This window comes from Onychomys torridus, chromosome 6 (genome assembly GCF_903995425.1).
Source record: "Onychomys torridus chromosome 6, mOncTor1.1, whole genome shotgun sequence".
Classification (NCBI taxonomy): domain Eukaryota; kingdom Metazoa; phylum Chordata; class Mammalia; order Rodentia; family Cricetidae; genus Onychomys; species Onychomys torridus.
The window spans coordinates 106,926,049-106,950,629 of NC_050448.1; the positions used below are offsets into that span (position 1 = coordinate 106,926,049).

At 43.7% G+C, this 24,581-nt stretch overlaps 1 protein-coding gene across 1 annotated transcript in view; it reads left to right on the forward strand.

The window, feature by feature from the left end:
- Window positions 1-24,581, forward strand: part of Papss1 (3'-phosphoadenosine 5'-phosphosulfate synthase 1) — a 77,979-nt gene that overhangs the window by 16,666 nt on the left and 36,732 nt on the right. Inside the window, exons 3-8 of the mRNA XM_036189713.1 lie at window positions 36-271; window positions 701-839; window positions 4,296-4,414; window positions 18,821-18,934; window positions 21,113-21,224; window positions 23,666-23,871. Of these exons, the coding sequence (XP_036045606.1) occupies window positions 36-271; window positions 701-839; window positions 4,296-4,414; window positions 18,821-18,934; window positions 21,113-21,224; window positions 23,666-23,871 (926 nt within the window). The remainder of the gene's footprint in view (window positions 1-35; window positions 272-700; window positions 840-4,295; window positions 4,415-18,820; window positions 18,935-21,112; window positions 21,225-23,665; window positions 23,872-24,581) is intronic.

Genomic DNA, 24,581 nt, shown 5'->3' on the forward strand with positions numbered 1-24,581 from the left:
TCACAGGTGGAATTTGTTTGGACTCTTCCCTCTAGGGTTGTCTGGGGCAGGGAAGACGACAGTGAGCATGGCTCTGGAGGAGTACCTGGTTTGCCATGGCATTCCTTGCTACACCTTGGATGGTGACAACATCCGTCAAGGTCTCAATAAAAACCTTGGCTTCAGCCCCGAGGACAGAGAAGAGAATGTTCGACGCATTGCGGAGGTGGCGAAGCTGTTTGCAGATGCCGGCCTGGTGTGCATCACAAGCTTTATATCGCCTTACACACAGGTGTGTAGCTTGTGCGCCATTAGGTGCTGAGTGCATAATTGAAGGCAAAGCCTGTGTTTTGAGGCTAAATCCAACTTTATTATTTCCCTGAAATCCAAATAACTTAAAAAAAATTATGTGCTGTCATTTTTCTGAGTAAATCCAGTGTGTATAAAACTAGCTATTAAAACATCTTGAAGTATAGCAAAGTTGTTGAGGTGAAGCTATTGGCTGACTTATTTCAAGCTTCACAGGCACATGCGTGCACACACACACACACACACACACACACACACACACACGTATGCAAATACACATATACACATGTATAAACAAACTCAGCTGCAGAGTCCTTTTCGGTTATCTTTGATGTCGGAACAGCCAGCTTTTCATTGTTCACTTTTGATCGATCACTTACTGTTTCTGTATATGTCTTCTTCTTTTCTGAAGGATCGCAACAATGCAAGGCAGATTCACGAGGGGGCAAGCCTACCTTTCTTTGAAGTTTTTGTTGATGCTCCTCTGCATGTTTGTGAACAGAGGGATGTCAAGGGACTCTACAAGAAGGCACGAGCAGGAGAGATAAAAGGCAAGTGTGTGTGTGTGTGTGTGTGTGTGTGTGTGTGTGTGTGTCCGTCCATCATGTCAGTGCAGGTGCCTGTGGAGGCTAGAGGCATTGGATCCTCTACCTGACATAGGTGTTAGGAACCGAACTCTAGCCCTTTACATGATCATTACATGCTCTTAATCACTGATCCATCTCTCCAGCCCCCAGGACTGATACTCTCGTCTAAGAAATTGGGAGTGAGTAATGACTTGGGGCTGGTTGAGGAGGGTAAGTGGTTCTTATTCTGTTCCTGTTCTCAGGCTTAGCAGTGGTACCTGGGACTGTGCCCCAGTGACCTTTGCTGGCTGTGTTAGAATTCTGCTCACAGGACAGAACTGGGACTTTGAGAGGTGGTGTTGAGACCCACTTCTAGAATTAGGTGTCTAGAACTAGGTTGCCAGCCATCACTACCCCTAGTCTTTGTTGGAGCATGAAAGTGTAGGATGTCCCGTAGCTATTGGGAAAAATGCCTGAAGTATAAGCATCTTGATGGAAGGAGAATGTTCTGTTTTTATTTCATAGTGCTTGATAGGGCTCTTTAGTCAACCTCTCTAAGTCTGTTGCATTTGAATTAACATATCCAGTTCCATGAAACATACACACCTTGCTTAGGGTTCATGGCCTACTCACAGTTTTATTGTGTTACACATTAGGCATTGAAGGGGAAATACAGAGCCCACCTCTGCTGTTGTGTTTGATACCAGTTGTGTTAATTCTGTTGGCATTCCTGGAAACAGAACATATGCGTTAATAAAATGTTGAAGGTAGATTAAACTGTGAATATTCTTTAGGGGTAATTGTTTTATACAGGTAACTTGCTTACCTTCCCAGCAAAGTACCATAGCCTGGGACCATTGTGGGAGCTCTGAATTCTAGACTTGGGTATTCAGTTTTTGGCCCAGGAAAGGGAAAAGGAAATTGGGAAGGAGAATATTTATTACCCATTTTCCCTCTGTATTTGGGCCTGGGAATAAACAGCTGAGACAATTTCTCCCTGTCCGGGTGACGTCTAGTCTTGTGAGCAAAGTTGATACTGAATCTCCCTGCTGCAGAGCTCAGCTCGTTGATGAGGCCACTGTCTATCATCCCTCTCACCCATTAAGCTGGCACCTTCTTGACTCAGAACAGGCTGCCTGCCTGGAGTAATTGATGGTAGTGGACAAGAAAGTAGATTAGTTATTTCACATTTTCATGCTTTTTTTTTTTTGAGTGATGTTGTTTAAAATGACCCCCAGTGTTGAAAATGCTGTGTAGTGTTACTATTTTTTAATTACACTTACTATCAGGCATGTGTGTGTAGGTCAGAGGACAACTTTCTCCTTCCACCACATGGGTCCTGGGCTTTGAACTCAGGTTGTTAGGCTTGGTGGCCAGCTCCTTTACTCACTGAGCCATCTTCCTGAGAGCAAGGATGCTGGGATAGGTCTCAGAGGGAGAGCCGGTGGTGGATGGGTCCCAGCAGAGGATGTAAGGAGTTGGTGAAGGAAGGAGGTGAGCCAGGCCATGTTGGTCAGGAGAATCTTGCAACCTGATTGACTAGCAGCCAGAGTGCTTTTTTATTTATACAGAATTTAGTAAGCAGGGATACATTCATGATGTTCCAAAACATAGATCATATCATTTTTGTTTTTGGACATGTGTTTCACTTCCTTTTGCTCATCTTTTCATCATCATTAATAAATTCTGACAGAACAGAGTTATGATTTCCAATCATTTTCCCTCAAGTTTTGACATCATTGATAAATAGTTATCTTTTTGTTATTTTGTCTTTTTTTTTTTTTTCCAGAGCTGAGGACCGAACCCAGGGCCTCGTGCTTGCTAGGCAAGTGCTCTACCACTGAGCTAAATCCCCAACCCCCAGTTATCTTTTATAACCATTTTTACTCATTAACCCCATAACCAAATTTTAAGAATCTAGAGGCATATGACAACCAGTTCTTAGGCTGGTAGCTCTGGTTGCTTCAAGGATGCTAGACCAAAAAAAAATCTTTGGACTGGAGAGATGGCTTAGCGGTTAAGAGAATTGGCTGCTTTTCTAGAGGTCCTGAGTTCAATTCCCAGCAACCACATGGTGGCTCACAACCATTTGTAATGAGATCTGATACACAGGCAGAACACTATATACATAGTAAATATATAAATCTAAAAAACCAAACCAAAATAAAATCTTCAAGCCAGCTGGGGCATATTGCCCATGTCCCAAGCAGTGTATTATTAACTCTTAATAGTCAGAGTGCCCAAGAAAAGTCTTCAGAGCTCTTGTGGTTATTATTTAAATTTTGTATAATACAATATTTATATTTTGTATCTTTATAGACATAAGTCTAATCCTAACATTCTTTTGTTCCTTGGTCATATGACTTCACAGTGGCTCTGCATGTGTTAACTTTTCTAAGAGAGGGAGGTCCTGACAGCTCATTCTCTTATCATCTTTCCACTCCATTCTTTGTTCATCAGTGTAAGTCTCTGTATAGGGCAGAGGCAACTTCAGCTAACCTAACTTGGTTGCTGTATATGCCACATAATTGTTTCCGTGTACAGTGGGAAGAGGCTTTGCAATCTGATCTGTGGCCGACTCCTCTAGCCCGCTGAATCTTGTTGACCTTTTAAAGTTTACTTTGCTTTGATTATCTTGTTCCTGAGTAAGTACAGGGACAGATGTTTCAAGAATGTCTCAGAACCTCATAAAGAGACCTCTGGCTTCTTTATGTGTGTCACAACCTCCAAGGAATAACAAGACCTTCAAGTAGATAAGGATGTCTCCCTAAAAGCCGAAAGGGTAGTATGTTCAGGGCTTTCCTGGGGAAGTTTAGAAGCAGTACCCCTGGGAGAAGGCATAAATGATTCATAAGACATTTTCCATCAATCTAACATCCCCAAACTGTACAAATATTAAAAGTGCCCCAAGTATGCAGCAGGTGGAGATGAAAACCAAAGGTGGCATGGCAGCCATCATGTGGCTCAGCTCTGCCGGCTCTTTGTCAAGCCGCTGTGCTGGCTTTATGACTTCTGCCGTTCCCATCAGATATGGCTGAGCCAGAGGCTTGTGTTAGTTTCATTGTACTGAGCTGTGCTGTGGCTGTGAGGTCAGTATAAATGAATCAATATGTTTGGTAAGATGTCTTCAGACAGAAATGCACATGACACCTGAGGCTCTCAGGAACCTGACCTTGCATTTCACCCAGGAGACGTGATTCAGTGTTTACTTCGTTAGTATTTGTGACAGCTTTATTGAGCATAAGTGCAGTGAATAATGAGAACTGACTGTATGTGTAAGGAAGAAATCAAGATTAATTAGAAGTCTCCCGAGAAAGAGGCATCAGTACCACAATGCCATGACAGGGCAGTGTGAGCCTTAGTGCAGACCGGTGCAGATGAGATAACCCTTTACGTTTCTGCCCCCCCCCCCCCCCCCCCCTTGTCTGCTGTCCTTTAAAGGCTTCACTGGGATTGATTCCGAGTACGAGAAACCAGAGGCCCCGGAGCTGGTGCTGAAAACGGACTCCTGTGACGTCAATGACTGCGTCCAGCAGGTTGTGGAGCTTCTCCAGGAACGGGTGAGAGAAAGCAAGTGGAGAAAGAAAAGAGACGAAAACTGCCTGATGACCTGGCCTCTAAAACGTGACCTGATCGAGTAGCATGTATTTCAGGTTCCTCATAAAAACAGTAACTTCCTGGATGTTCCTCTTTTAGCGTTGTGGGGCATACACAATGCACGAAATAGCCCAGTAACTGTAAATGTCAGAAAGGTTGGGAGTCCTAGAATTTTCTCACTAATTTGGCCACATGAGTAATAGTGGAAACGTAGTGAATGTCCTGCTGTATGACTTGGTATTAGACCCTTTAAGTTGAGGCGCCCAGAGTTACTCAATTTCCTTACATATTTGGCAGGCACGCACACCCCTGCTTCACCTTGGTGATGCACTCACGGCTGGATTGTAGAGAAGGGTCCTGTGGAGGGAGGCTTCCTGGACTTAAGTCCTGCTCTCTCTGGCTCCTGGGCATATGAAGCCTAAGAGGTACTAGGGCCGAGTAACAGCTGCGTGGTTCCCTTGGGCTTTTTCTGGTTTTAGAAATATTTTTTCTTTTCTCTGCACCATCAGCTCTTCTTTTGCTCCACTTTCTGTGGTTTACTTTGGCTGGAGAGAGTCCGGCCTCTGTGTGGGTGATGGAACTTGGCACGCTAGCCTTCTTCTGCCTGTCATGTGTCCCTGATTGCTGGCCACGGGCGTGGACGTGCATCATCCTCCATTCTGTTCTAACCAGGTGATGGTGTTTGGACTTCCTTTTTATGCACAACATTCTGATCAGAGTCCCTTTCATCTACCGTCTCCCACAGCTTTATCTCCTCCACCTAAAGAATGTATGTTTCACCTTTGAAGTTTCTATATTATAAAATATATATCCCGGGTAGTTAGCACAAAGCTTTCCTCCTGAATTTATTTTTCTTATTCAAATGTCCTTTCTGAATAAATAGAAATACTAGGAGATAGTGACTTCCCTGCTCTGACATTTTCTGTGTACGTGTTTTGTACATGCATGTGTGTGCCGCTGATGTCCTGACCACTGCCCTTGGGCCAACAGCTTTATCTTAGGAGGGTTTTTTACCGTGTCTTCAGTTTCTAGGTTTCCTGTAAGTGACTTCTGGGCTCCAGTCATTTCCTCTGCCGTCGGCTTCCCTCCCAGCTCTCCACAGTGGTCCCAGCCGTCGTTCCTCATCTTCTACCAACATGCATTAATTAAAACCCATTACTGCAGTTAGTAACTAACGTAGGCACTGGCAGTGCGGAGGTTAATCAGCCATGATCCCGTCCTTGGGGGTTTGCGTTGTGGGTCAAAGGAGAAGAAAAAGGAGCACAAGGCTCCTGGGAAACATGGTAGAAGTGTGCTTCAGTGGTGCACGGTGTGTCTGGAGGCGGACAGGGGTGTTTGGAAAGGTTCGGTTTTGAGATTCTTCCTCTGCCTGGTCTTCTTCAGAAGGTATTTTGGCCAAGTGGAGTGTCTTTCTTGCAGTCTCTAAAGCTGTCTCTCCCTCCACAGTCATTTCACTTGTCTGAGACAGGCTCTTGCCACGACCGAGCCCTGGCTGGTCTGGAACTCACTGTGTAGACCAGGCTAGCCTCAACTTGCTCTGCCTTCCCAATGCTGAGATTACAGGTGGGTGTGTGCCACCCTGCCTAGTGCTTTATTGATTTTTGAAAATTTGTGGCCATTACATTGTTTTAAAATGTGTCTTCGTTTTAATATGTATATGTATAGCTGTTGTGATTTCAGTGTGTGTGTCCATTGTGTCGTCATTAGCCTAGCCATTCTCTCTTAAATGTTCCTTATACACCATCACCTCTTCCCCAACAGGAACTCCACTTCCCCATATGTTAAACAATGAGCTATTCGTTGTTCCACAGATGCCCCATTTTTTTCAGTTAATAAATAACTTTGATTATTTGAACTCATTTATTAATTTACTTTTGAGTTTCTTGATTCTTTATTGTACCCAGTATATAGACAAACTTATAGAAGTATATTTTTAAAAAAGTTTTGAAAAAGGGTCTCTCTCTGTATTTCTGGCTGTCCTGGTGCTTCCTATGTAGGTCAGGCTTGCCTGAAACTCCCAGACATCTGCCTGCCTCCTGAGTGTTGGGTTTAAAGGTATGCATTACCATGCCTTGCCCAGAAGGAGCTTTTAACCTGTGATAATCATTTACTAACAGTTTTGGGGCTGGAGAGTTGGCTTGGTGGTTAAGAACACTGGCTGCTCTTCTAGACAACCTGCTTTGATTGCCAGCACCTACATAGAGGTCTGGAGCTGCATATAACTCCAGTGCCGGGAGTCTGAAGCCCTTTTCTGGCCCCCAAGGGGACCACGCATATACATCATGCACAGATATGTATGCTGGGCAAAACACTCATACACATGAAAAAACAAACGACCTCAAACCAAAACCATTTTTTGCCATCATTTGGCTTTTTTTTCCTGTCATGTACATCTATCTGTGTTGAAGTTCTCCAGGGATTCATGCATGTAGACCATGTTCCACCTGATCCTATGAATGGGTTTTCTTACTGTCAGAGTCACTGTTAAAGGTCCTGATTGATAGTTGACCTCTGGGAAATTTCTGGATCTAGCTTTGATAGCATTGGCCCTTGACCGTGGGTGGTTTGCTCCACCTTTTGGTTCTCTTGTAAATTTATCAAGTGCTGGATACTGTGTCTAAGCACATAGCAGAGATTAGGATAGTGTCTTTTCCTTAATTAATTGCATTTATTTATTTAGTTTTGTGTTTGTGGGTAGGTGTGTGCCATGGAGCATTTGTGAGAGTCAGAAACAGCTTACTCTGTTTGGTTCTCTCCTTCTACTATGTGCGTTCTGAGGATTGAACTCAGGTTGTCAGCCTTAGCAGGAGTACCTTAATCTGCCGTTCCATCCCACTGGCCCGAGATAATGCTTTATTCATTTGTAGTTCAGGCTGGTATTCTACTCTGTACATAACTGGGGATGACCTTGAACTTCCTGATGTTTCTCTGCCTCTTGTGCCCTGGGCTTACAGTTGTGCACTAACACCATGCCTGGGGTGTGCTCCTGGGACTGAACCCTGGGCTCTGTGTGTGATAGTCAGTCACTCTACCCCAAAGAGCTACATAATCAAGCCCCCCCCCCTCTTTTTTTAAATTTAAAAGACTAGGTTTGTCCTATGCTTTGTGGTTGTTGATGATTTGTGTTGTTCCTTAAAGGTTTATTCGGTGAAGATACTGCAGTTAATCTGTAAGTCTAGGAATGGCACAGTCCATGCACCCTTCCACCAAATCCCTCGTGTTAAGTTTTCCACTAATGTCCTTCTTTCCCAGCATCCAATGCAGGATCATACATGATATGATATCAGGGCTGCTTGGGGTTTCACTGTTGTTCCGTAAGGTGAGGCACAGACTTTGGGTACCTGTAATGCATGACATTTACATGTTGTTTTACCCCACTAGTTGGAGGACAGGGTCAGTACCACTCTGATTTTGTAACCATGCCTCCGTTCTGTGCCTTTTATTTCATGATACGCCATTCACAGAATCATCTCTCTGAAGTTTAATCTAAGTATTTTCTTTTGCATTACTGGTTTTCCATTTTTTTTTTAATAGAATTAAGGTGGTTTGTGTTGAGAGTTCTTCCTAGTTTGGTTCTAAGATGCATACCTTGTATGTATTGTCATTATGTTTTCTATCACAGTGTGTACTTCCTCCCAATCCTCCTCCCTTCTCTTACTGTTTATCTTAATTTCTGTAGTCCTAGTTAATGCCTTCCTCCTAGTTTATTTCATCTTAGAGAGTGTATTAATTATTCTTTTTATCTTATACTTGCCAGACAACGTGATGATTGGATAGTTCACCCAATGTCTCAAAAAGAGGCATAGAAATATATGATACTCAGCATCCTTTGGCATTTGCAGAGTATTACAAAGGGCATACATGAAGTGCTTTATGTCTTTCACAGTGATTCTTTCTGACCTTTAGAAACTGGGGCAGTGGCTCATTTCCCCTCCCAGTTTATCTTCTAATACCCTCTCCTTGTATTTTTTTTTAAATCAAAGATTAATTTATTTTTCTTTCATGTATATGGGTGTTTTGCCTACACATATGTCTGGACTGTATGTGTACAATGCTCTTGGAAGCTAGAATCCCCTGGAATTAGAGTTACAGACAGTTGTTAGCTGCCATGTGTCTGCTGGGATTCAAACCCAGGTCCTCTGGAAGAGCAGTGCTCTTAACCACGGAGCCTCTGTGCCGCCCCCCCCCCCCCATTTCTGTGCATTCCTAAGAGGTCTTTGCACTTGGTTCTTCCTGTGTGTTGTCTCTTGTCATATACGCAAAACCTTGGAAGCATTTCAGAGCAGTTAGGAAATTTGCTTGGGGTGGTGTTGGTTCCTACCTGTGGGATTTCCCAATGAGTCTTATGTATCTCTGGCCTGATTTTTAGGAGTCTTCTCATTACTGTGTCTGGAAAGTGATTCTGGTTGATGGGCCTAGAGCAGAGACGTTTTCTTAGAAAGGTTGTTTTTATCACAAAGCAGGGTGATCCCCGAGAAGAAATCAGTGCCCTATTACTATAATCTGTTCTTTGGGCAGCATCCTTATTTGGGACAGGATTTCAGTTGCATGCTTTCCTAAGCAAATGACTTCCCTGACAGCCTGTGAATACTCTTCTGTTGTGCATGGTGATTCTTGTTACCCGGAGAACCACTCAGTGCCATATGTGGTAGACATTACAGCAAACACTGGGATGTGGCGGCCAACAAGGTAGTACAGTTGCTTTATGGACCTGCATGTTCAGTCCTTGCCATTCTTTCTTAGTTAGTAGCATGTAGACAAGATGGCCATGCATACATTAGTTTTTGCTGCTGCTTTTGTAGCATGCTGTAGAATTCAAAGTTACAGTTGGAGGAAGACACACAGACAACACTCTATCTGTTCTAACACGAATTCTCGACTGTCTCCTAGTAAAGCTGACTCTCAGATAAGCCTCAGGGCACCTGGAGAAGCTGGTGAACAGATGCCGGGTCACAGTTGTTAGCCGGTGGGATGCACTGCTTTCATGGAATGGCGACTTGGTACACTCCATCCACCTGGGGGTCGGAAATGCAGTTCACTGTCATTGCTATTGCAGAGATGTTTGTAAGATTGTCCACAGGTGGTTAGGGGAGCATACCTGGTGGAGTCTCAGGTAGATTGGAAGGAGAAGGGGACAGATGAGTCCAACGGTGACTTAAAGCAAAGGAGACACCCTAATCACTTTAGAGTCTGTGCCTTGAGTGGCGATGTGAAGACAGGTTCTAATTAATCAGTGTCCCGTGTATGAATATAACTGTGCTGAAAGAGAGTCCTGTGAACAAAGGTGGGAGCCACCACCAGCTTGCTAGGCTTATTGTTACTATGTTAGACTGTGTGTTAGGTATGTTGGTAGTGTTGTGTATTTAATGTGTTTTAAAGCCCTGAGGAGTAATTATAACTGTCACCATTTTCTGATGAGAAGCAGCTTTGGGTTTGTGATGTATCTCAGCATAGTTCAGTCAGGTGGGGTTGGCATTGTCACAGGGTGGATTCTGCAGCCCACTCTAGGTCTTTCTAATGTACCATCATTTTTGTCTTATAATTACTCCCTTTTCTAGTTTGCTATTAAAATCTGAATCTTTTATTTGATTCCCTTTCAGTTGATTCCTCCTGAGTGTAGAAGGGATTAAGAAATGGAAGAGAAAGGCACTTCATTGATCTTAGAAAGACCAAATTTTTTTTTTTTTTTTTTTTTTTTTTTTTTGGCCAGAGCTGAGGATTGAACCCAGAGCCTTGCGCTTGCTAGGCAAGCGCTCTGCCACTGAGCTAAATCCCCAACCCCCAAATATTTTTAGAATACTATAAAAGTACTGTGGAGAAAATCAAGGGCAATACTGCCTGGCTTGGAAAAGATGTTCATTATGCAGAGGAAGAAACTTCCCAGGTTTGTGTCTAGATATGTGAAATGTTCTGCGTCATGGGAAATAAGGTCTTTGTCGGCTATTTTTGCTTAAAGACGTGTGTGTTGCAAGCATGCTCGTGTACTCACATGTATACCCACATGCCCACAGAGGTCAGAAGAAGGCATTGTGTCTCCTGGAGCTAGAGTTACAGGTGGTTGTGAGCTGCCCATCATGGGTATTAGGAACTGAATTTGGGTACTCTGAAGAACAGCAGGCATTCTTAACCACTGAGAAATGTCCCTGTGTGTTTTATCTATTATTATTATTATTATTATTATTATTATTATTATTATTATTATTATTATTTTAGGTAAGGGCTCCGTGGCTGACCTGGAACTTGCTATGTAGACCAGGTTGGCCTCCACTCAGAGATCTGCCTGCCTCTCTGTCTCTGTAGTGCTTAGATTAAAGGTACTCACCACCACGCCCTGCATCAAGACAGGGATTTTTAGAGGTTAAGTGAGGAGGTTTTAAAAGTTGGTTTGAAACAGTTGTCCTCAGCTGCAAAGATCATTACCATGGGTGGCACCCAGTCCAAGGTGGACAGGTAGGCTTGCACAAGGGTTTTGTCTGCAAGGTTGCTGGCTGTGTTCTGTGGCAGCTCTTGTTATCTCATGTGCATGAGCCTCCCGTCCTTGGGTGGGATCCTAATGAAACCCAATGTTGCTTATAATGACAACTTTATTTCTGAAATAAACTAAGGAGAATTTGGCCTCTGCTGCAGGTTCAGTTTTAAAAGGGTTTTTGTTTGTTTTTCTTCACAGTGACCAATTCTCCTTCCTCTGATACCACTGGAGTATCCCAACAACTCAGCTCAATTCTTCTCCTTTCTGGATTAGTTGAGTTTACAGGTTAAGGCCCCAGTCTCAGAAGACTGCCTGTTCAGACATGAGTCATGAATGCAGTTGCCCAGGTCACCCACTTTTCTGTTTATATAACTCGGGGCGCCTCTTCTTAGGCTTTGTCATTGGTCAGAAGGACTCAGGAAAGCACTTTATTGGTTGTTGCTGGTTTATTATCACTTTAGGAACAGCTTTATGGAAGGGATTTATAGGGTAGGGGGGGGTGTAGGGAACCAAATTTCCATGTCTTCCTCAGGCTGCCCCTCTCTTTAGCACCTCCGCACACCTAGCAACTCAGAAGCCTTTGTTTAGGGGTTCTTATGGAGGCTTTCTGTAGACAGTGACTGATGAAGTAGGCATGGGTTGAGGCTGAAAGTTACAAACCTACAGTCAAAGTAATCCTCCTGGTGACAAAATTCCATCTTGGAGCTGTCCAGGACACATCAGCTAAGAGTCTCTCCATATGAAAGACATTGTTGCAGAGCCAGGTGGATCTTTGTGAGTTCGAGGCCAGCCTGGTCTCCAAAGCGAGTTTCAGGAAAGGTGCAAAGCTACACAGAGAAACCCTGTCTTGAAAAAAAGGAAAAAAACAAAACAACAAAAAAAAAAAAGAAAGAAAGAAAGAAAGACATTGTCACTTAGGACATTCAAAGCTTGTAGTTCTGTCTTAGGAACTGGGGATAAGGACCAAATATCGAATGCATTTCCCATTGGGCTGTGGCTTTGTGTTAGAAGCTAGCGTGGTCTGAAGGAGCTTAAGCCGTGCCTGTGGGAATAACAGTGGCCGACAGCATTTTCTTACCAGTTACTTTGCGGAGACCCTTCTGAAATGAACTCTACCTGGTATTCTTAACTTACAGCCAGCAAGGACGATGAATATTTATTTTGCATGTTCAAGAAAAGTGGGTGCTGCAGCTGTGAGGTCTTTGGTTATGTGGGTACTTTAGATTCTAAGTTCTCTTTCAGTCTGGCTGTGTGATACAGTCATCGAGATAAAGAGTGCATGTCTCAGCATTTAGTCAGAGGACCTTTGTTTTCCTAACTTACCTCATTTTGTGTGCATTTATTCAAGAATATAGAAGACAAGCAAGCATGGAGCTTTGTCTTTTATTTCCACCAACCCTTGAGTGGTCACTAGATGGCCTGCTAGTATTGCATTTTAACTTGGCCTGTTAGAACACAAGGGAGCAGGCTTCTTGCCGCTGGTTTTAATCTAAAGTGATATTTTAAATGCTGTTTTTAAATCTACCAGGAACTCTGGATTTACTAGTGCTATAAATTATTTAAAGGTTTGTCTTCTTACAAAATGGTGGTTTAGTACTCTAAATGGATTTTATACTGCACATAAAAAGCAGACTTTGTAGCTCAGTTTTAAAGTGTTGCCAGAATGTCGTTTGCTCATGCTTTGGATGCATGTAGTTGAGATAATAGAAACTTAATAGTTGCATGAAAATGTGATTGAGCCTCAGCATTCACTGTTGAGCAGCTCTGGCTCCAGAAGAAGTGCAGCAGATATGTAGAGAAAAAATGTAAAGTGTGGAATCACTGTTTATTAACACGTTCAGCCTGCCACAGGAACATTCAAATGAGAGGACAAGAACTGCTAGTTTTAGATGGTGATTATTTGTCCCGCTCACCCATTTCCAGGGAGAAGCAAACAGTTGCTCAAACTAGGATGTAGATGTCACATCCATCGGTCATGTATAGTGTTTTGTCAATTAAAACAAAGTTTGGGCATCCATCTTGTGTTTTAAATCAAATTAGTATTTACGTTTATAACATCTAATATTTCTGCACTTGGAGGTCTGGAACTCAGCCCACGTTAATGGTAATAAGTAGACTGTTCACTGACCTCTGCTCAGGACACTTAAGCAGCCCAGGACTCTGTTATTCTCACCTGGAACATAGGAGCCTCTCAGATGGTGTGAGGTGTCTAGTCATGTGAAGACTTCCTCGGGCCAGGCTTGTGATCTGTCTTTTGTTTGAAAGGAAATTTGCTGAAATAAAGGGAGTTATATGAATGTAACAATGGCACAATGTTTCTGATGGCCAGGTGAGTCTGTGGAAATCCTAAGGAGTCTCAAATGAAACAATCACTTCATGTGACAGGGACTCTTTCTTCTGCTGTCTAGGTATTCACTCTCACTTTGAGGTGGTAGTAGTTCTTTTGGGTGTGTAGTGGTGGTTTTGGAGACTGAGGTTTATCATTAGAATGTGCTAGCAACTGGCTATGTCTACATTCAACATAAAAAATACTTTTTATATGTATGGGTGTTCTGTCTGCATGTATGTCTGTGTAGCACATGTATGCCCGTGCCTGCAGAGGCTAAAAGGCATTGGATCCTCTGAAACTGGAGTTACAGATGGCTGTGAGCTGCCATGTGGGTGCTTAGAATTGAATCCAGATCTTCTGGAAGAGCAGCCAGTGCTCTTAATCACTGAGCCATTTCTCCAGCCCTGTGTCTGCATTTTTAAGGTTCCCTTTGTATTTCTGATAATCAGTTGTCTACACAGAGCTCTTTTCCACTGAGCAGATGTTTCATCTTCCACTGACTCATGCCACTGTGTTTGTGTTAATTCCAGAAATACTAACTGTGTCTTTCCAGAAGAAAACAATAGCAGACTCTTGACCTTTTACTTAGTGCTTACCCACTAGAAGGACTTATGAATATTGTTAGATGTGAATCTGCAAAGGGAGGAATTTTGTTGAATGCTTGTGATAAAAAGTTATTTTGACTTAAAAATAAAATCTGAAACTATTTCTTCTTGATCTTGAAAAGATGATTCTAGCCTCCATGTTGGTATTTGAAAGCATCACATGACTAAACTTGCTTGTATGCTGAAGCACAGTATTTGGAAATGGATCCTTTAAGACATGGTTTGGATAAGCTTGTGTTTCCTCTTTTACTTCACACAGATCACCTTGAAGACATTCAGCTTTGCTCACAGGTCATTTGTATATTTGTGGGCTGATGTGGTCTGGTCAGAAGGAACCCATTGATATTATCTGTGGAAACACTGACTCCTTTGCAAGGCTCTGTTGAGGGAAAGCAGAGTCAGAGAGCTATGGATGCCCTCTGGTTTGTGTGCCGACTCCTGTTGGAGGGAAGTGTGGGTAGATTTTTTGTCGGGACCACCTGCTCCCAAATAACCACACAGAGACTTACTAATTGTGAATGTTTGGCCGACAGTTTAGGCTTGTTGCTAACTAGCTCTTACATCTCAAATTAATCCGTATTTCATATCTACACTCTACCACGTGGTGGTAACTGTTTTCAGTATCAGATGTTCATGTTGCTTCTCTCAGTGAATCTTGAATCTGCCCTTCTTCATCCCGAACTCTCTCTTTCCCTGTCCACAAGTCCCTCCTAACCTCTTCCTGCCTAGCTAGTGGCCATTAGCTCTTTATTAAACCATTGAGAGCAACACACCTTTACAGTGCACAAAAAGACTATTCCATAGCAGGGAAGAGCACTGCTTCAAGCACCCTAGGCTTGGAGCACTGCAGTGGTCTGGTCCTGCTGTTGCGATTCTTCAGTTTTGGGGAGCTATTATCTTGGGGTGCTAGCCAAGGAAACCAGCTAAAAATTAAAAGTAACTTGTATCAGATGGAGTTGAAAAGACTGTTCTACTAGGTACTTGTCTTCTGACTTCTCCAGATTGTAGACAGTTATCAGCAATAAATGTGGGAGAAAGGGAGAGTTCCAGTTTCCACCACCAGCACCAAGTGTCTGTCCCACTGTAGTACAGCAGAGAAAGAAAGGACAAAATAAATAACTGGGAAGCTGCTCTTTGCAAAGCGGGGCCGAGACAGGCTTTGTGGACATCCCATGTCATTTGTTCCACATGGCGTAGTCTGTGTTTGCTAGGAGGTCCAGGGTGATGGGGATGGAGCACGATTCTCTGCACTGCAGTAGGGTTAGAAGGAGTGGGTTTATAGTTGTTCACTTCTCATTAACAGAACTGTTTCAGGCCAGTCAGAAATGTTGGCTATCTTTTTTGTGAAGGACAAGATCAGGGCACTGAAAAATCATATACAAACTAGAAACCCTTAGAATAAATGTTTAACAGGATTTCTTTTTGAAAGTGAGCAATGTGTGTGACAAAGTTTCATAACTTTTTTTAATGGGGAAAACACTAAAGGATACTTTTGGAGTTGAAACTCCAGTTCTAACACATATCAATTGATTTTTGTATGGCCTTGGGAAAATAACGTTGTTTCTGGCCTCATTTCTTTTATGAGTGAAATAGAACTAATAATAGTGCCCGCCTTGAGTTGTGGAGAATTCTGTGAGTTAGTGGCTGACATCAGGAGTTAGGGTGGCTCCTCTGTGCAGCGAGCACAGTGAGTGTCGTCATTGTCATTTATTACAAGTGTGCTGAGTGCATTGGAAACAGTGTAGGGATTGTTCAGCTGCTGCACCTCAGCTCCCTCATTTGTGGAGGGGGCAGATAGCGATAGTTTCTTCTGCCCTGACAGGTAGGTGTTTGGGCAAACACACAGGCCACTTTAGAAGTGTGTTGAGGGAGTATTCTTGTAAATGTTGGCCCCACAGTTCAGACACCATGCTGTTTCATGAGTGTCTGGATTTTTTTTTAAGTGGTTGAGGAAGAGGAGGAACCAGGATGTGAGGCGAGGAAGCCTGTCAAGGCTGTATATTAAAACTGGAGAAACAGGCCAGGCGGTGGTGGTGCACGCCTTTAATCCCAGCACTCGGGATGTAAAGGCAGGTGGATCTCTATGAGTTCGAGGCCAACCTGGTCTACAGAATGAGATCCAGGACAGCCAGGGCTACACAGAGAAACCCTGTCTTGAGAAACAACAAACAACAAACAAAACAAAAAAATTGGAAACAGTTCACCGAGTATTAGGTAAAAAATGTCTGTGTCTTCCTTTCTTCCCTAACAGCAGTAACAACATCAGAAATACCTGACTTACAGGCCCCTGCTGCCTTCTGTCTCATTTTGGTTTGAAAGTGTGTCCCTTAAATTTTGTGACTAGTTGACTGACTTTCGTGCCCTTCTGAGCCTTACTCTTCCTTATAGAAGCCTGGTGAGTGCCTGGCTTTTCCTATAGTCAGTCACTCTTAGCATCCATTTCCCTGTGTAGAGGATTTCAGTTCTTTATTTTGCAGCTACTAAGAATATGTGTGCCTTAGTGTGACTCTGAGGCCTTGGGTGTCAGCTGATCATGAGGTGGGTGCGGCTGCTTCATGTGTGTCCCGCTGTCCCTCAGGAGAAGTAGATTCGGACTTTCACTTTCCAGGTGACGTGCCATGGGCTTGGCAGAGATTGCAGACAGGCTGTGTGCCCTGTAGTGCACCACGGCGGAGAGCGGTTAAGCAGGACATAGGGCATTTTGCTCTACTCTTTCCCAAATCCTACCACCTGCCCTTTTCCAATTTAAAGTCAACACAAGAGAGCAGCGCCTAAGCTGCTTATCTGGCTAGATTTTTCTTTTCTTTCTTTATGTGATTTTCCTTTTTAGATGTGTTCTTAAAGTCAGGCATTTCATATAAACTGACTGCTGACCTGTCATGGGTCCCCCCCCCCCCCATAAAGCTGACACATACCCACTTTGGCATGGGTTCATTTATGTGGGGAAGCCTACCTTATGAATACGTGGTTGCTTGTGAAATCCACCAAGTCACATTGGAGCAGCTGGAGCAGCTGGAGCAGCTGGAGTGAGGAGCGGGGCTGCCTTGGTTTACTTTTTCCTTTAATGACTTCAGATAGTATTTCTCCTCATTAAATACAGCAATAACTTTCTACTATGAAATATGGAAGGACTAGGAAGAGGTTTATGGAGAGTTGTGCTGGGCAATTTATGCCTTATGTACATGCTTCCTGTTTCCTCCTTGTTTAGTGGAGCGCTCGGGGGACAGGGGACTCTGAGAAATGCTGCTGTGCTCCAGGAGTGATGCTGCGGGGCCAAGCTGGCTGTGGGCTCCGATTTTATTATGTCTTTTCCTGTATGTGTAGGCTTACTTACTCTTGGGTTATTAGGAGAAGTCACAGGCCTTGCATATAGCCATAGAGAAACCAGGTTTGCTGCCTGATTTTGTGCTGGTCCTTTTCCTCACTGTGGGTGCATCTCCGAGTATCTGAGAAGATGGAGCTGGAGGCTTGCAAACCATCTCTTGATGTGTTTAGGGTACGTAGTGTCTGCCCCCTTTTTGTATTCTCTCCAGCTGTAGGTGGAAGTTCCTGCTCTGCCATCTGCTATGGCTTTTGGTCATTTTGGCAGGGACGGTGTGATGCTGAGTATCTTTGTAGGCTTTTATGCCATCTGTGTTTCTTTGTGAGGTGTGGATTCAGGACTTGCTCTCTGGCTGTTGGTGATGTTTTTGGTTTGGAGTGTTTTTTAGATTTGTTTCCCACCTCTGTGAAGGATGTCAGTGGCCAGTGGCATTGTGGGGGCTGCATTGGATAGGATGGGCATTTTAACAACATTCTTTCCAACCTATGAATACAGGATTTCCCCCCCCTGTGTTTTAAGGTTCTTTGTGTATGTTAGATAACAGTCTAAACTGTTCTTTTTTTTTTTCCCCAAAACTTTCCCATGGGCTGCGGCTGTATCTTTTCATTATCTTGAGAATTGTTTTATTTCGAATAACCAAGTATTGCCTGCACACATGTATGAAACACCCACCGTTGGTTCCATATCGTGTGCTAGTGGAGATGACCTGGCAGGTTTGGTATTACAACAGAGTTAACAAGGTTGGACCTATATAGAACTCTTTAGGGCACAGTGACGTCTTGGGAGGCAGTCTTGCAAAGATCTAGTAGTGGTGTCAGTGGTTATACTGTCTCTTACACACACTCCCATGTGCCTGCACCACCGCCTCCTCTCCAGGCTCACATGTGCAGTACATGTAGGGTGAGCGGGAAGAAAGCCTGTCTTAGTGTCATAGGCGCGTGGCGAGAATTTGCACTGAAGTTCAGGCTGTTCCATGTGTAAGTACTAGTTTTCGGCTGATATCCCTGGGAGGCCTGCCTGTATCTGAAGAGAAGGGGTGGACAGGGGGTGGATGGAGAGGGTCGGGGAGAAACTGGGGGGAGAGGGGAAACTTTGATTGGGATGTACAAACAAAAAAAATTTAAAGTATGAATTCTCAACGATTGTGGGAGGGAAGTTGACACATTCTGTGAGTAAAATGGTGGTGTTAGTGGCACTGAGGGCACATAGGGAAAATGGTGGTGTTAGTGGCACTGAGGGCACATAGGGAAAATGGTGGTGTTAGTGGCACTGAGGGCACATAGGGAAATGGTGGCCTTAGTGGCACTGAGGGCTCATAGGGAAAATGGTGGCGTCTTCCGTGGGTTGTTTTGTGTTGGAAATTTTTGTTGCAATGCATCTGAGGTCAGCTCCATTTACAGTTACACATAGAAAGTTCTAGGAATTTTTTCTTCCCTATTAGGTAATGGGACCTAATGCTGATTTCTTGAGTATGGGATGTTATTTGGGAGTAGACCAACTAACATTAGGGTAATTGAAGTGGGAACATGGCGCTAAAGCCCCCTTTTCTGTTAGAAATGCTGATTTTTTTCTTCCCTAAGATACCTTTTGGGGACGCCTGCATTGTTGGGTCAGATGTCTAATCACCCTCTTGTTGTTGTGAAGGATATCGTCCCCGTGGATGCCTCCTATGAAGTCAAAGAACTGTACGTACCAGAGAATAAACTGCATTTGGCGAAAACTGATGCCGAAGCGTTGCCAGCACTAAAAATCAATAAAGTAAGTCCTCCGTCGCTTCAGCCAAGCGCTGCAGCCTTCCGAGGAGCGCTTATTTGATGGATGTGAGGCTTAGTGGCCGTGTTTGAAGTCAGGGTGGCAGTAGCCGGTCAGGGTGTTGTGGTGTCTATCACCGTTCCCAGGGACGGAGGACGTGTTTGATGGGAACAATATTCCCACATTACCGTGACTTTGATTTGCTTTTAGTCTCACATTTGTTTATTTTGAAATATCAAAGAACAAAGATTATGTGAGATTTGGGGGGCATAAGAGAGAAAGGAGTGTTTCTAAAACATTAAGAAATGCTAATCCATAATAATTAGAAGGAACTTTTACCACTTTAAACATGTTTCTCAATTTCCTGTCCAACACTTGACTCCCCCTTATATTAAGAAAAATGGACACATTAAGAATAGTTCTGTTGTATATCTGTGTCTAATGATATCATTAGGTGCCTTTCTCAATTAACAATTTCTGAGTTGAACTAGGCAGGATGAGAGTAGAAACTGATTTATTCTCAAATCTTAGGAAATTTTAAACTGTATAATTTATACACATTTTAAAAACAGATAAAAAGGAAAAAAATAAGCAAACCCCCACAAAGGGTAAGGAATAAGAATATGGAGTAGCATTTGGCTTTTCCTTCAGCTCTTCATTTATGATAAGAAGAACCTAGAACACCTGAGGAAGTGTTACTTCTCAGTACTGAGAGTGGAGAGCTGAGCTTTGCCTGGACAGACTCCTTCCTAGTTGTTTAGATCTTGGTAGGAATTGATCTTAATGGCTTGTGTGTGACCTGGTCTTATGTGGGTGAGTGTCAAGGAGGGATGGTGTAAAGCAGTGCCGTTCCAGCGGGCCATGGAGAAGGAGCAAAGTTTGCACAGACAGAGGGAAAGAGAGATCTATCTGTAGGTGTATTGGGCTGCAGAACCCTAAATGTGAACTTCCTTCAGTCCAGGAGTTCACAAATTCAGTGTGTGGTACCCGCAAGGCACACTGCCCGTTTGCCCAGTCACAGCACTTCCTCACAAGTTCTATTTAGTCATGTTGAAGGCTAAGGCTTCAACAGAAGGAAGCTTGCAGGGACACATGCATTTAGCCTCTAACAAATGCCCTCCATAGAGATTAAGCAATAATGTTATCATGGGTTTAGGAAATGTTTATGAATTGAGGCTGTATAATTCCTCATGCTGCTTCCTGTTTCCTTGCATACACTGGCCATCATGCTTCGGGAATAAATGGGAGACTCTTTAGCTGCACACCATGAGCCATGTGCTTAGTCTTTTCTCATTTGGGAGCCATTGATGTGTGATATATGCAGTTCACCAGCTTTACTGTTCTGTTGGGATGTAACCACAGGTCCAGAAGTTTAAGCAAATAATGGTCTTTGTAGGATGAAGTTAGTCTGTCTGGGGAAGAGATTTTCTGGTAAATATTTTGTGTAAAGTATCTTTTGGTTTAGGATAGTGACCATTAGCCAGGTGGTGGTGGCACACGCCTTTAATCCCAGCACTGGGGAGGCAGAGGCAGGTGGATCTCTGTGAGTTTGAGGCCAGCCTGGTCTACAGAGTGAGGTCCAGGACGGCCAGGACCACAAAACAAAACCCTGTCTTGAAAAACAAAACAAACAAGTAACCCAAACAACTACAGAAGGAGAGTGACTGTCAACATGGAGTTTCTAGATCTTCACTGACAGCAGTTCTGGGAACTTGGCAGAACTATAAGATTTCCACGGCCTTGGAAATTGAATGTGAAGCAATATGCATTTGTTTGTTTGCTTTGGACAGGCTCTCACCATATAGCCCGACTTGACCTGAAACTTACCAGGCTGCACTTAAACTCAGCGAGAGCTGCTTGCCTCTGCCTCCCGAGTGCAGAGATTAAGTTTGCATCGCCATGCAAGCAGTCCGCATTGCAGCACACCTCCCAGAGGTTGTCTGGTGCCCAGTAACGTTTGAGAACCCTGGCCTAGGTGAGGCTGTGCCTGGTGGAAGTATGTGGAGGGTAATGATTATAGGTGTGCTGCAAGAAAAGCTTGTTCTCCTAGGGTTCTTATCCTTTCTTCAGTTTGTGTTAATCTTGGTTTGTTTCCATTACTCTCAAAATTAAATGCATAAAACTTTTTGCTGCTTGGGTTCATAAATACATGAAATAAGTTTTTATTTACTGTCTAATTCCTAGGTGGATATGCAGTGGGTGCAGGTTCTGGCGGAAGGTTGGGCAACTCCTCTGAACGGCTTCATGAGAGAGAGGGAATATTTGCAGTGCCTTCATTTTGATTGTCTTCTGGATGGTAAGATAGTCTACATCTGAAATTCAATTGGCTATGGAGGAAGCATGGCATGATTCAAGTGTTTGTTACCTTTCATAAAGCTAGTCATGGCCCCTCAATAGTAGTCATGAAAATGAACCATGGATCTTATTTCCACTCTTCCTTTCCCTTCCTGTAATTGTTACTCATTGTGGAGGAAGAAGAAAAGCCTTCGATCAGGGCAGAAAGTGAGTCAGTCATAAAGGCCAGTTGTTCCCTGTGCCACGCCAGCTTGTCCACTGTGGAGCGCTTCTCCCTCGGTGCCTATACTGTGAAGAGTGTCTCCCTCCAGGGATGTAATTCCCAGGGCCCTTACACCCCCAAACCATTTCTCTACGAAGCCTGTGAACTCAGGGTCTGTTTTGTTTCTTTTCTGTAAAGATTAAATACTGCATTTTGACTTTCCTCCTTGGAGTCAGTGGTGGTCCTTAATTGCCTGCTCAGTAATGATTCAGCTTGGAGTTTAGTGTAAATTGACTTCTTAGTTTTCCATCTTTAACTGTTCTTGGTAATTTTGGAAGTGCAGATGGATTTGTTGATGGCTGAAAGCTTTGTCCAAAGATTTCTTTTTTGTCCATGAGTCTCTACACAGTAGGATTTCTTCCATATATAAATCCAAATAGGAATTTGAGAGTATATTCTAATTTTCTTGCTCATATATGTTATGACTTCTCTCTCTCTCTCTCTCTCTCTCAGACACACACACACACACACACACACACACACACACACACACACACACAGAGCTGGATATGATGGTACATACCTTTAATACTAGCACTCAGGCTGACAAAGCTAGATCTCTGTGAGTTTGAGGCTGACACTGTCTATATAGCCAGTTCCAGGATAGCCAGGGCTATGTAGAGATACCCTGTCTCAAAAAACAAAGAAAGCAAAGTAAAACATGTAGAGCATCACAGTCTGGGAACTAAGACTGCCTTGGGCTCACTGATAACACAGTTTAGATTCATCAATGCCACTGGTTACTGCTTTTGTTTCTTGGCCAGTGAAAGCTGATATTGGTTTGATTCTGACTATATTAAAAATGTAATTTAAAGGGGAGGGCCAGGCAGATGGCTCAGTGGGTAAGAGTACTTGCTGTAAAAGCGGGGGCCTGAGTCCAGGTTCCCAGCACCTATGTAAAAGCTGGACATGGCCATGTGTAACTGTGACCCCAGTGTTGAGGAGTGGAGACAGGCAGGTCCTGGGAGGTGGGTGGCCAGTCCGCCTTCCTGAACTGTCAGTTTAGTGAGAGCCCCTGTCTCAGGGGAGCAAGATGGAGGGTGCTAGAGGAAGACACCCAGCACCCTCCCTGACCTGTGCATACACCTACACCTACACCTACACACACACACACACACACACACACACACACACACACACACACACACGAATAAATAAATAAGAAGAAAAAAATGGATTACCTTTGTCATGTAAGTATACTCAAGGATACATAATCAATTTGCCACTTGAAATGTAGTTATTTGTGTCAGTCTCCTTTCCACAAAGATGAAAATTTTTCTTGGAAATGAAAAAGAGTTCTTGGTCTCATTCATATAATGGGATGTACAGCATTTTTTGATAGTCATAACCATCTGATGCTTCCTTTATAAATGATTTCCTTTACTTTTATAGTTCTATATAAAATTCCCCCAAGGACAGTGGATGACTTATGAGAATTAGTATATGATATATGTTGGTTCTTTTGCTTTCTTAAAAAAATTCTTCCTCCTTCCTCCCCCACCCCACCTTCCTCTTCCCAACCCCTCCCTTCCTCCCCCACCCCACCTTCCTCTTCCTTACCCCCTCCCTTCCTCCCCCATCCCCACCTTCCTCTTCCCACCCCCTCCCTTCCTCCCCCACCCCACCTTCCTCTTTCCACCCCCTCCCCTCTGCTTTTCCTTCCCCTTCCTCTTCCTTCCCTTCCTCTCTCCTCCCTCACCCCCTCTTCCCTCTCCCCCACCCTTCCTTCCTCCTCTTCCACCCCTTCTCCCATCCCATCCCTTGCTTCTCCTCCCATTTCTTCTCTTTCTTTCTCAACTTTCTGAATAAATCACTTGCTCTTCTGATTATTTGTGCCAGGTATTCAAGAGACAGTGCACTGGTCCTTTAAAAATGTCTAATTAGTTAATAATTGATTGTGTGTATTTTCATGTGTGCATCTGTAGTCATTCAGGCCACAGCACACATGTTGAGGACAGAGGACAACTTGTGGCTGTCAGCTCATTCTTTTTACCATGTGGTTTCCAGGGATTGAACTCTTATTTGTCAGGTTTGGTGGTGGCAAGTGTCCTCAGTTGCCCTGGTTCTTCTGTAAACAGATTCTGTTGTTGTTGTTACTTGAATTGTGTCCTGAAGACGAAGGTGACTGGACTAAGACCCACCGAGTAAGCTGTGCACTTTATGTTCTCTGTGTCCTGCAGGAGGCGTCATCAACTTGTCAGTGCCTATAGTCCTGACAGCCACGCATGAGGACAAAGAGAGGCTGGATGGCTGTACAGCATTTGCTCTCATGTATGAGGGCCGCCGTGTGGCCATTCTTCGAAATCCTGAATTTTTTGAGCACCGGAAAGAGGAGCGTTGTGCCAGACAGTGGGGAACAACATGCAAGAACCACCCCTACATTAAGGTCTTGACTCATCTCACAGTAACATTTGTGTTGAAATGTGGCCGTTGGCTGTGTGTTAATTGTTCCTCTGGGCTGTGAAGTTTTGCAGAATGGAGACTGGTTCTTCGAAGAGTGTAATGAGCAGATGGTCTTGTTGTTTGGGTTCATGTAAACATTTATTCAGTGACTCTTTGTAGTTTTTTGAAATCATTGATGCTGGGGAATAACTCCAGAGTCCTGTGTATGCTGAGCCTGTGCTTAGCTGTGTGTATACTCCAGCTTGTAACACATAGCTTACAGTGTTTACTGTGCACCAGGTCCTGAGCTCAGGGCTAGCTTAGAAAGCAGGGTTTGGGCATGTTGGGCAAAGGTTTGCTCTCTTGGAATATAGTGGTAGGGAAAGGTATTCATTGTGTTCGTACAAGGAAGATGTGAGGGCAGGCTGCAGTGGGAGCCCACACCAGGGTGGCTTAATATTTTTGGCCTCTTGACATTGTATTCTTGTGGAAAATCAGAGAAACAAGATTCATCTCCCCAAAGTGCCTCATTTGTGCATTGAGTGTGAAAATGCAGTATCGAAAACAAATATCTGTCAGTTGTTTGGTGTTTTAAAGTAGATTATTAGCTTTAGAAAATGAGGTACATTTAGGCACTAACCAATGCAGTGTAGGGCAGGATGGGTTTCAGCTGCATCCTGTAAACGGGGGTCCTGAAGCTGCAGACCTCCAGAT